This window comes from Pithys albifrons, chromosome 14, assembly GCF_047495875.1.
Source record: "Pithys albifrons albifrons isolate INPA30051 chromosome 14, PitAlb_v1, whole genome shotgun sequence".
Taxonomy (NCBI): domain Eukaryota; kingdom Metazoa; phylum Chordata; class Aves; order Passeriformes; family Thamnophilidae; genus Pithys; species Pithys albifrons.
The window spans coordinates 7,211,663-7,224,525 of record NC_092471.1 but is presented as its reverse complement, the minus strand read 5'-3'; the positions used below and the strand labels follow the sequence as shown (position 1 = coordinate 7,224,525).

The following is a 12,863-nucleotide window of genomic DNA, read 5'->3' as shown; positions in this document are numbered from 1 at the left end:
ATTATATTGCTGTGCTTGTTCATCACACCTCATCCGTCCTGGGAAAGACTGCCATGCTGCCTGGCTGGGATCAGTGAGCTATTTATTTGACAGGGATTTAAGTTACTTTTCTCAGCTCTGAAGCCAAGGCTAAGCCATGAGTGGAAAGCTGAGACTGGCAAATGTTTGCCTCACGTTTGACTCCACTGGCCATTCCTCCTGCTCATGAGTGCATCTAAACAGGAACAAAGGCAGACCCAAAGCTGGCCAAGATTTCTCTAAGGAGCTCCTCTGTCCTAAGTGTGAAGCTTTGGGGCAATAAGTTGGGGAATAACCAAGCTGTGGTGCAGCTTGTTTGGCCCCAGGGCTCTTCCCAGGACCACATCACCTGGTGGAAGTGCTGTTGGTGACTGAGGCGTCACAACGTGGCCACAACACTGCTGGATGGGTCTGTGCTTGACTCAACTATGGGGCTGCTGGGGAGGAAGATGTAAATGCAGTATTTGAAGCTTTTTTAGCTCAATTTTGGGCTTGATGGTTTTAAAGGAAGATGGGTCAGACCAGTCTTGGCAGTACATGTGGATCTTTCTCCCAAGAGAAGCAAAGGAACTCATGCGCCCCTAGGGTTGGCTGATGTTCATGGACACATTCAGACCTGTTGTTTTCACCCTGCAGTTTGTGCAGGAGGCTGTGGGCAGCCTGCTGAGCATCCCAGTCCACTACCTGGACACTCACAGCTCCCCTCTGCAGTGTGAGTTGAGGCAGAAAGACATGGGAGACAGAGCTGGGAAGAGAAACACAGCTGAAGTTTAACTGAGTGCATTTAAGACTAATACATTTATCTTTCTAAGAGATTAAAAAAAAATCTTCAGCTGTTTGGGACTATCCCTTTTTGAGCTTGTACTGAATGTCTAAATCCTAACTGTTGGGACTACAGCAGTCACTCAGCATCCTTGCTGCTGGAAGATACACTCTTGGCATCTTATCTGCAAGGCATGTAACGCAGGGAGGAGAGAGCAGGGGCAGGAGCAAATTGTGCAATTGATCCAAAGCCAGCCTTGCACAGCACCTAAAGCTGCTGCAGCCTCTCCTCACCTCAGTCCTCTCTGGAGCCTTTGCGTCCTGGGGCTTCTGCCAGGGCTTATTTGCTACCTGAGTCCCATTGAACTGTGGCTTCTCCAGCCTTGCAATAGCCAGGACAGGCAACAGGAACTGAACAAAGCTTTGGGACTACAAAGCAGCTCCTGATTTATGTGCAGACACTCCCTCCCGGCCTCAGTGTCACTTGGCTTTCAGCAGCAGTAAGAGGTCTGCCATGTCAGCAACAGGTGATGGGAAGAAGTGCCAGTCAGGAGTGTGTGTGGAGGGGAGCCACGGAGCAGATGGCAGCAGGGAAATAAATTTGGAACTGCCACGGGAATAGTCCTGGAAACAGTCCAGCCTGTGGATGGAGGCAGATGGGGAAAACTTGGTTTATGTCTCTTCCTGGTTTTGCTTTTTTTTCAGATGCCTTTATTTTCAGCTCCATTATCTCTTAAGCATTATTTCCTGTCTGTTGCTTCCCCCTCTTTCCTATTTTTTGTCTCTTCTTATCTTGCCTTTTTTCCCCCTTTTGTTTCTATTTGCACTATATCTGAGTTCATGAAGGATTGCCCAGTCTGTGTCCACTTCCTTATGAATCTACTCCCAGTTCCTCTATCCCTGTCTCCACAGATGATCCTAAAAGCTTTCCTTGGCTCTGAAAGGCTCAGCACACTGATGTGACCCAGCTGGGAGCTGGAGTTCAGCATGGAAGAATGGAAAACACCCTGTGTTCCTCTGACATGTGTTGCTCCTTCTCTACCAGTGTGTTTTCTGAGCAGGTGTGCTGGGCCCTGCTACTGCGTATGAAAGGAGAAGGTACAGCATTATCTTAAGGGGTGGACAGGTGCTCTGCTGCCCCTATTTACTGCTGCTTTCTTTGATGATGGTGACTAATAGTTCATCAATGCCTGGGTTATAACAGCTCTATTTAGGACTTTCTGTCTGTTGAGTGACAGCAGGATGTGTGTGAGCAAGCTGAGAGGCCCAGACCTTTTCTGGCAGGATTCTTAGGGCAAGAAAATACTCTGGAAACCACAATGTGAATCATTTGTTTATCTGAGTGGATGACACTATGCCCTAGCCATGCTGCTTTGCAGTTGGACCTGTGTGGTGGGATCAGGATGTCCAGGGTAGCTCCCTGGAAACCTATAGGACAGGTTTAATGTTAAAAACATGACATCCCTTGCCTACATGCCCTGCTGTGCACTCACTGATGTATTTGTATCTCCTCTCTGGGACCTGTGGGTGCATGTGTCAGGCTCAGAGAAGGGCTCAGGCAGGGCTGGCACACCTCAGTCCTGGGGCACCCTCTCTTTCCTGGAGGTGTGTGTTCCCTGTCATGTTTCACAGGGCACTTGCGCTATCCCTTGCACCACTGGTGTGTTTTTTCACCTAGGCATGCATGGACAAAGAGGGGCCTGGGAAGGAGATGGGAATTGTCCAAGGTCATATTGCTAAAACCAGCCAAGAAACCAAGAGCAGCAGTAGGAGGTGATCCCCAGCCTATTCCTGCTGTCTTGGACCAGGAGGTCACAAATTCAATCAAAATGGCCTTTTTGTCATAGACTTTTCTGGAGAATCACCAGAAGTTTTACAGACCAAGCTGTGGCAGGGAGTTTCATGGTGAAGTTTCATGGACGTTAGCAGGGCTGTTTTCCTCCTGTTTTTTTGGCCAGGCTTTCTCTGTCCTGCCACCTCTAGCCCAAACCTGTTGTGCTGCAAATACACGTGTGTTTGTGCACATGAAACACTGTGATGGCCAAGTGTCCACCCCTGCTCTTCACACCCCTCTGCAGTGCTGCCAAACCACTGCTGATTGTAGCTGGCTCTGGGTGGGACGTGGCAGCTGCTGGCATCCCACAGCAACGCTGCTCCATCCTTTAGGGTGGGGGGCAAAGGCTTCTAATTGAAATACCAGGGTATTCTGGGGGAAGTAGGAAATAACTGCTGGGTGAGAGAGTGCCAGAACTTTGTGTAGGGAACTAGAAAGGAATGAGAATAGTTAATGGTGCAAACTCTATGTGCATTGCCAAAAATGAACTCATGTCTGTAAATATTACACTGTGCACAGCAAGATTAGCACAGGAAAATACCAGTTGTTAGGGTTCCTGTTACCATCTGAATTATGCAAACAATTTGCTGGAGTTTATAGATGAGCTGGGGCAGAATAACATTGGGGTTTTCCTTGCCAAAGTGTTTCAGTGCATTAGTATTATAGTGCATTTCCCAGCCTCAGTCTGCTGCACCCTTGGATCCATGCTGTGCTCTTTTGGGATGGTGTGCTATCAGGTGTGGCCTTTTCCAGGCCATTTGGAAACTTGGAGGTGTTGGGATGCTGGTGAGATACTCATCTTGTGCATGGGGGCCCTCACATGGGTGTGAAGGCCGCCCAGGGGATAACCAAGCCCAGTGCTGAGGATGAAGACTGTGCATGTGTGTGTGGCTGAGGAGCTCTTGGGACCTCTGCAAGTGGGAAGCAGAGATGCTCCTGGCTGTAGCAGGGTTGCTGTTCAGAGGTCAGACACCACCACGATGGGCTCCCTGGGAGGAATGATAAACATTGGCTTTTCCCAGTGGCTGTCAGGGAGGTTGCCTGCCTTTCCCACGGCCGTGCAGTGCGTCAGTGGTGAGGCAGCATTAGCAGCTGGGCGGCCCTGGCCCCCGGCCCTGAGCGTGCGCTGACACCAATTGCATAACCCAGAGTGAGTTTGGGGCTGTGGAGCTGCTGCTGCCTGGGTGTTCCCACAGGAGTGAACCCTGAGCCAGAGCACCCTCCACCCTGCCATGACTTGTGTGGAAATAGATTGGTTGGAGCCATGGAGATGGGATCTTCCAGGGTGTTTGGTGAACACCTGTTAAAGAGAATAGAGACAGGAGGCAGTGCCCTTTAAAGCCACATTAAATGCTAGAGAAGACTCATATCATGAAAGCCAGCTTTTTAAGTGCTGCTGTTCAGGGACTCACTCAATGTGAGGACTTAATGCCTTGGGCTTCCTTAGAGTGAAAGCTGAGGAAGGACAAGTACAAAAGTTTTACTGGCAGTAAAACTTCAGCACGAACTTCTTGTTCAAAGCAAGTCCAACCCACCCATGAATGTATCTGCTGGTACTTCTGTTGGCTATCAGCTGAGTTTCAAGGTGAACAACCCACATCCTTCCAGGGCCCTGCATCCAAAGGACAGTCTCTTGCTGGTTCTTGGGACAGCATCCCCTTCAGCCTCCATGGGGCTGTGATCCACCTCTTCCCTTCAGCAATGGCAGAGCAGCATTGACATTGGGTCTGTAATTTAGCTCAGGACTGCTGAGACACAATCTCACTCCAAAGCCAAGGCCAAATAGTACTAGCATGGGGTCAAGTTCCTGAGGCACACTCTGCCTTTGGGACTAAATTGGGTGCTGAGTAGCTGGGCAGGTATTTGAATGTTGCCTACAGAGAACTAGAGGTCTCAGGATCCTATTCTTCTCCCTCTGATCACCTAAAATGGTAAGAATTTTCAAGGGGGATTAAGGTTGTGATCTCTGGGGAGGGGCTGGACATCTGGTAGAGTCCTGTCCATATTAATAGCCTCCGTTTAAATGTATGTTATCAAATGGGGCAGCTCCTTATCAGCCAAGAGACTGTGAACTCCATTACCTAGGGGGCTGCTGGTGACTCTGGGCTGCTAGCCATGGCTTTCCACAGGCACACAGGTAAAGTGGATGTGCTGCCAGGTGTTGTGCGCGTATACCTGGTAGATGGGGAGGAAGGTGACGGTCTCCTGCACCAGAGAAACAACTCTTTTAAATGCAGTCTGAAGCCTCAGCAATCTGCAGCTGTAACTCCTGGTGGCAAATGGGCTGACAACCAGTGTGGGGGGACTGGTGCTGGGAGCGGGGTGGTTGTGGTGTCCTCATTTATTTTGTAAGATGCATTGGATAGTAAGTGCTTCTGTATCTGCTGCCGTGGAAAGGCTGTGGCTCAGCTGCTATTTCAGGTAGACTTGGTGAAAATGGGGGACAGTGCTCCTCCTTGCAGCAAGCTTATTGCAGTGGACAGGGAACCCAGAATAGAGGAGAGCCTAGCCTGTACACCCAGAAGGTTTGCTCTGTTCTGATGCGAAGTTTGTGGTTACTCCCTCTTCTCTGTGTTTGTCTTATAGATCAGGTGGACTGACCCTCACAAGTGACAGGAAAGTGTTAATTTCTTTCCATTAACACTGACAGAAACTTTTAGACCGTGTTTTGTATGTTCCCATGACATGCAGATATGTGGTGTCTTCCCATCCTAACTAGTCTCCTCTAGCCCTCCAGCTGAAAACAACTGAAAGCTATTTGGGATTTTTAAAAGCCTATCTGACTCTTAGAAGCTGCTTTTGTACAGTGGCAGTGCCATTGCATCTCTGGATGAGACCTAACCCAAAGGGTGGACATGCTTGGGGACAGGGTGTCGAGTTTGGGGTGCAGCTCCCAGGGACACCAAACCAAGCTGCTGCCCCTCCAGGAGCCAGGGGTGCTCATGAGACTTGGGAACACAGAGTCTCACAGAGCTGGGGGGAAAGGCACAGCATCGCTCAGCTTCGTGCTCAGCCTCCCAGGACAGGACACAAGCACGAGGCTGCTTGCACAGCATGTAACTGCTTAGGATTTCCTTGTGTGATGCAGATTCATGTTATGCAAGGTACATTTCTGAGTAAAATTTGACTTCTATGGTATTATTTGATGTAAGATGACATTTAGTTTTTAACTTCAACCCACAAGACTAACTGGTACTGGAGCATCCTTTCAGTATCCTCCCAGCTATATCTTTGTTTTCTTTCTCATCATCCTCAGGGCGTGTTCCCTGGGGCAAGGACTCATGGACTTGATGTTGTGCTGAAGTGTATCCTGAGCAGATGCTGTGGTTGGAGCACAGTCCTGGGCTCCACAGGAGGGCAGGGAGCCCCAGCAGGGGTACCGCAGTCCTGCTCTGGGGAGGGGGGGGCGAGAATCCTCCGCAGCAGGAGGAAACTCACATTTGGCTCCCAAGGGCACCTGGGCATGAGAAGGACATCCACCTTCGGAGCTGGGGGTGTGTTCCTGCATAGATGGGAACATATTTGAGGGCCTAAAAGGCCAAAGCTTAATGCAGCCACAGATGGTAATTACTGAACAGGATTGTTGCATTAGCTGATTTGGTTAGTTTTGAAAGGTTTTGACTTCACTGCTTAAACTCTGCCTAAGTGCTCAGCCTTACTTGAGGCAGTGGTGCCTCATTAGCCTTAGCTGAGCTCTGTATTGAGTGCCAAAGCAATCCCTGGGGGAAGTGTTTGCAGGACTGAAGCAGTGGTTTTTAATAAATAGCACATCCTTACTTCCCTGGGGAACCGTGAAGATTTAATAATGATTGAGATGTGCTCAGACATGGTGGCAATAGGACCGTAGGGAATGTTTTTGGCAACTGCCTGAGGAACTTGGAATTGTTCTTGTTCTAAATAAAGAAGCTTCCATTTTATCAACAGACTAATTTTTGAATTGTAGAGTATGAGAGTTGCACGTGCCCCAGCCTGGCAGTGGGAGAGCACAGCTTTCCCCTCGGTACTGCCAGCCCTCCCAGCGAAAACAACCTGCAGGAGATTTCTTTCCTTCTTTCTTTCCTTTGGCTTTGCCAACGTTTGTGGCCCAGGGCAATGTGCCAGCGCAGTCCTGAGTGTCACTTTGCATTTCAGATTAACAGGACCCTTCTTTTAAGGGTTTCCCTGGTATTTATAGCAAACCATGCGACATTGCACAGAGGAATGCTGAGAATGGTAACTCAGGTGACAGAGCAGGGGATGCCAGGACTGAGCTGGAACAGGCGAGTGTAGCCAGTGATGGCAGTGTGGGGGCTGTGTATTCAGTCAGTCTGCTGAGAAAAATAAAACTGATGGAGAGTCAAAAAGCAATTGCTCTTTTTCTTCTATGAGCAACTGTGTGTAGGGCACAAGGTTAACAACTCCAACCTCATCATCTTGGTTAAGTGACAGAATAATCTGTAAAGTGTAAGTACAGTTTCTCTGGTTGTTTTTAGAGACCACACTTCAAGTTCTTCCCTGGTAGTTTATCACATTTAAACATACTCCCCAGAGACATTAAGATACATCCTGTGCTAAGTGCTTTGCTTATCAGCTATGCTTCAGCTCCCTTTGCTCAATGCTTTGGTTTCATTTGTTGTGCAAACCACTTCGATGCTGCTTTGGGTATATAATTGAGCTGGGATGAACCAGCCCAGGGGCAATGGGAGATGGGAACCCAGGGAGAGGCACGGGGTTGTATGAACGCAGTAGCTTTTGTAGAGTGGCACTTCTGAGGCCTGTACCCTTCCCATCCCTACCCTGCCAGGCTGCAGGGTGCAGACAGCCCTGACACAGCCCTGTGACTGCTCCACAGCACAGTGCCTGTACGACCTGAGGTGTGTGGAAGCCCACAGGTCTCAAACATTTCAGATCTCTGAAGGGTGGAAGTCATGGTTGTTCAAGGGCTGAGGAGCTGCTTTTAAAAAGCAGAAAATGCTCTCAGGGGGCAAGTGCCTAATTGGCACCTCTGTGATCAGGTAAATGTTAGGATTGTATTCCAGTGGGTCTTTGTGCCAAATACCCTGACACTCGAGAAGGCCACTGGCCTGGCCATCTGCCCTCGAGCTGTAGCCAAATCCATCAGGGAGCTACACTTAGACAGCACCCTGTCAGGGCTGGTGGGACAGGGACACCTTGCTTAGAGAGGGAGTAGTTTCTGGAAGTAATGCTGTATTTTTTTTCATCTTTTATTGAGGGTCCTCTAAGCTATTTAAGGATGGGCATGTACTGTAGTTACCCCTCTCCCCTCTCACCTGTGCTCTCTCTTTTTACCTGCTTCTCTCCAGCAGAACATCCTCTGCATGTACTCAGGTGGGAGAATAATTCCAGTCTGTCCATACTTTTCCTGTGTTTTCTAAATCCCATTCTGTGGTCTCAGTAACAAGCTGAGCTGGATTTTGGATTAGTGCGTGTCCTCAGGGTACATTATTCTCCTGGAGCTAAACAAGAGACACATGACCAGGCTGTCACCTCAGACATGCTGTAGTTTGATGCAAAGGTACAGCCAAAGAAACTGTGTTCTAGTGACTTCCAAGCGCAAAGAGCTGCATTACTGATCTTATTTTAAGCACAGCACTGTGAAACAGAAGCACAAAAGTGCAGTGCTTTGGGGGTCTCATAGTTTGGTGAGTGGTCACTCTGAGTGAATTTTTCATTGCTGTAGCACAGTTGTGAACTCATACTTGTGAATCTCTACCATTTCTCAACATGGGGAGCAATGCAGTGGGCATTAACATAAAATCTCCAAGGAAGAAATGATTTTTCCATATGCCCAGTGTGTCCTTAGTTTCATGACTTGCCTATTTTTCAGACAGTAAAGACAGGCTGGGTTTAATATACCTGTAAGCTCTGTAGTTAAACTGTGGGGACCTGGTGCAGCTGGAGGGTGAACAGGTTATTAAGCAGATAAACAACTCCAAACCCATGATCTGCTGCCAACCAGCCTTTAGAAGATGTAATTATTTTTATACAGAGCATAAGAAATATCTGCTCTGTTTACCTTCTGAGAGAGGGGACAGGACTGCTGAGAGGAGCAGCTGCAGGATACTAAACGAAGCTGAACTCTGAAGTGTCCATGGATGTTTGCTCCACTTTGGGAAAATGATGTGGTGGTCCCAGGGCAGCTGCTACTGGTCTGGGGCCCTGCTCTGCCATGCACTAGTGGCTTTTGGGGCTCTTGTGCACCAGTCCCTGGATGGGCTGCTCCTGTGGGAGGGCTGTAGGAGATGATCTGGCTGGCATGGACTCCTGACCTGGCAGAGGTGAGCAGAGCAGAGCAAACATGTTTTCTGGGACAATCTGATCAGTGCATCTTCAGTGCAGGCAAGGAGATAGAGGTGCCATTTCTGGGTCTACATCAGAAATACCACTGAGGGCAGAAAGCCCCTGGAAAAGCTGGAAGAAAACTCATGCCTTGCCTATAGATGAGATAGGCTTTCTGGTCCATGAGATGGCATGAGACAGGCAGATGCTGGCCTGTCTGCATGTACAGCCCAGCTTCAGGAGCAGCCAGGCCAGACCCAGTGTTAATGTGTCTGTGGAGCTCCAAAGCTGCTGTGATAAATGTGTCTCACATTAGCGCGTGATGCATTGCATGGCAGCACAGGGTTATGTTACTCCCTGAGCCATATAAGATTATGTGTTCTGGTTGAAAGCAGCCCTAAACCTGAGACTGGGAACGTTTCAATACCATTTGCCATGGCCTCTATGCAATTGCATTTCTTCTGAATAAACCCCACCTGCTTGCTAAAGCTCTGCAGAGCTGGCGGAGGCTCACATAGTTTCCATGTTTCCCAGCTGTTTCATTTGCTTAAACTGGTACCTCACAGCCCTTGGTATAGTTGTCAGCAGCACATGGCTGTCCCCTGGCCTTGGCAGAGTGGCTTTTCCAGACCTTGGTCCCCACAGAGTGCATTTCCCACCAGCTCAGCCTCCAGCCTGCCTCTGTAAGTTTTGGGGGAAGGAAAAGGGTGTGAACCCAGCCTTTGCCCCTGCTGCAGCCTCCCCATGTGATGTTCTTCTCCAAGACGTGTGGGCAAGGAGGGCTATGCCCTGGCTGGGACCCAGTGGGTTGGGTGTATGCCCAGCTGGTGAGGTTCAGCCCTGCAGCTGATGACAAATTTGGGATTACTGAGGTGGGCAAGCATCCATGAAAATCTGAGTGGATAGGTCCCCAGTCTGTAACAACAGGGCAGACCTAACAGCATCCTGGGGCTGAGGTTGAGCATGACAGGGTCCCATTGATCCTTCCTTGCCCTGAAGGCACAGCCATGAGCAATGTACCCACTCTACACCCCCAAAGCCCCCAAACTCTTTTGGTTTTTAAGGTGCTGTTCTGTGGCTTGGAGCAGCATGGCCAGAATGAGAGCCCTGTTGGACCACTGAGGAATAGGCACCAGAGCAGCCACCAAAACTCTGGATTGGGTTGGAATGGTCTGAGCTGAGGCCATGCAATGGAGGCAGATGCAATTTGTGAGGTCTGACCATGTCCTCTCCCTTCCTTGCTACGTGCTGGCACTGCTGCTCTATCAGGAAAAGAGGACATTTCCTTTTGGCAGTTCCTGTTGCCGGACCATGGCCACAACTCCCATCTGATTGCTGGTGATGCAGAAAGTTCAGGGCTGGGTGTTGGCTGTTCAGGCAAACAGGGCTCTGCAGTGCTGGGGCTGGGGGGAAAAAGCAGGGATGGAGCTGCCTTTCTGGGACACTACAGGCTTGTGTAACCCTTATGTCCCATTCCTGCAAGTGTTCCAGGCCAGGTTGGATGGGACTTTGAGCAACCTGATCTAGTGAGTGGTATCCCTGCCCATGACACAGGTTTGGAACTTCATGATCTTTAAGGTTCCTTCAAACCCAAATCATTCCAGGATTCTCTGAACCCTGACAGAGCCCTTGCAGTCCTCTTGCAGGAGGTGGTGATGGCTTCTGCTGATGAAGGGCGTAAGGAAATGGAGGGAGCCATTAACTGGAGTGACCTGGGAGGCTGAGACTGGGCATGCAGGATGGGGTGGGTGTCTGGGGAGAAAGTGTGAGTGTGTACCTCTGGCCAAAGTGGAAAATCCTCTGGTCAGGAGCCCCCACATCCACTGATGTGCTGGATTCCTGGCCATGGGCCTTGGCAGAGCTTCATTGGCATGAACTGGAGAAGCATCTCTCCATAGAGGGAGATTTTTTTCTTGTTTTGCCTTTTTTTTCCCCTCCCTTCTGATTTTATATGTGAAAGCCTGGTGAAAAGAGGCAGCTGGAAGTTGCACAACTATCCACTCAAGAAGGTCTCAGAGGGCTGCAAAGGGCTGAGGGTTTAGGCTGGAAACATGGGAACTATTCCTCTCTGCTCGTTTGGTGGTGATTTCTGCACACAACTGACGTGCTGCAGCCAGGACCTCACTGAGGCCTGCAGTAATGAACTAAGGGACTCTTACGGAGTGATTAGGTGTCATTACCCTTGCTTGATGTGAAATATGTACATACAACAGTCTAGTGTTCTTCCTGTTAAGAATGGTGGGGAGGACTGTTCCCTGCAGGCGGGACCCTCCACTGGAGCAGAGAGCATGAGAAGGAAGGAGGGACAAAGTGTGAACTGATCATTGTCCCTGTTACCCTGTGCTGCTGGAGGGAGGCAGTAGAGAAATCAGGAGTGAAGCTGAGCTTGGGAAGAAGGGAAGTGGCAAGGGGAAGGTGTTTCAAGATTCAGTTTTCTTTCTCATTATTCTACTCGGATTTGATTAAACTAATTAAACTTAGTTTCTCCTACTGGAGTCTGTTTTGCCCAGGACAGTAATTGCTGAGTGATCTCATTGCCTCCTGGACCTGACCCAGGAACCTTCCATGTCTATTTTCTCTCTCCTGCCCAGCTGAGGCAGGCAGTGATGAAGCAGCTCTAGTGGGCACCACAATTGCATATGGTACCTGTAGTGGCAAACTCAGGGCTACCAGGAGGCAGGGCCAGCCTGAGCTCCAGGGCACAGGCCGAGTTAGCCCACATGGCCTTACTCTGTGACTCAAATTTTTCTGAGACTTCATAGTTACTTCTCTGTCTGCACCAAACTCAGGCTATCTATGGCACTCAGCCTCCCTGAGTGTGATTGTTCATTAGCCTAACCTAGACCCAGAGACACCAGAAAATGCCAGTGCAGGTGGCAGAGAGCTGTTGTGTTTTATAAACCCCTTGTGCTGCTTCACAGAAAAAATTGCCTTAACAGTGCTGGCACTGGGACTGCTTTCTTTACCAGCAAGCTCTCAAGGAGCGTGACACCACCATGTGCTCATTGCTGAGCCAACCTCCTCCTCATTTGCACAGCCCCAAGAAGCTGGAGCAGTTGTCAGGGTTTCATTGCCATTCCCTCACCCTGTGTTCTCCTGCAGGGCCTGGCAGCAGCTACACCGTGGGCACCATGTCGGAGCGCTTTGACTGCCACTACTGCCGGGACCCCCTGCATGGGAAGAAGTATGTGCAGAAGGAGGGCAGGCACTGCTGTGTCAAGTGCTTCGAGAAGTTCTGCGCCAACACCTGCACCGAGTGCAAGAAACCCATCGGAGCTGACTCCAAGGTGAGTGCTGAGCGGTAAAATGGGTGAGGAGAAGACAAGCAGATGCTGATAGCCCTCCTGTTTGTCTTGCTGGCTCTGGCCTGTTTGTGAGCTACTGTGTGAAAAGGTTCTTTGTGAGTCCTGTGGCTGCTGGGCTGTGTGTTCCTTGGGCAAAGAGCCAGTGGCACTGGGATGTGCAGGAGGGACGTGCATGGTGGGCTGCTCTGACCCAGGAACAGTTTCAGGATCTAGATTCAGCCACATAAACTGCTGCAAATGCTGAACTGCCATGAAGAGAAAAGTGCACGTAACCCACCCTTCACAGGACCCACAAAAACTCATTTTCTGGGCAAAGTACTGGGGAACTCAGGGTCCGATGTTTGTCAGATGTTTACTGCTTTTTGTTTATGACAATAACTTACATCTGAACTAAAGGGAATGTGACAATCCCAGAAGCTCACACTTGCAGAACTACACATCTGAAAGCTGTTGGTTTGAACCATCTTCTGCTGTCCTGAAAGTTCAAAGTGAATGTGACTGTGTCTGGTGAAATGTCCTTCCCTTAACTGCTTGCAGAGGAGCTGCAACTCCAGCCACTGAATGCTTAGGAACAAGGAATCCATCCTTTACTACCCAGGCTGATGAGACACGAGCTTGGCTTTATGGCTGGTTACTGGAAGTCTTACACTCCCTTTCTTTGTTCC

At 49.6% G+C, this 12,863-nt stretch overlaps 1 protein-coding gene across 8 annotated transcripts in view; it reads left to right on the top strand.

The window, feature by feature from the left end:
- The window catches only part of FHL1 (four and a half LIM domains 1), a 36,986-nt gene that overhangs the window by 18,842 nt on the left and 5,281 nt on the right, over positions 1-12,863 (top strand). For 4 of the 8 annotated variants that reach the window (XM_071569696.1, XM_071569697.1, XM_071569690.1 and 1 more), the window contains one exon: positions 11,996-12,180. In XM_071569696.1, the coding sequence (XP_071425797.1) occupies positions 12,025-12,180 (156 nt within the window). In that variant the 5' untranslated portion in view covers positions 11,996-12,024. Of the gene's footprint in view, positions 1-1,692; positions 1,879-4,714; positions 4,752-11,995; positions 12,181-12,863 lie in introns of those variants that run through there. The other 4 variants (XM_071569693.1, XM_071569694.1, XM_071569692.1 and 1 more) reach the window with 3 other exon arrangements.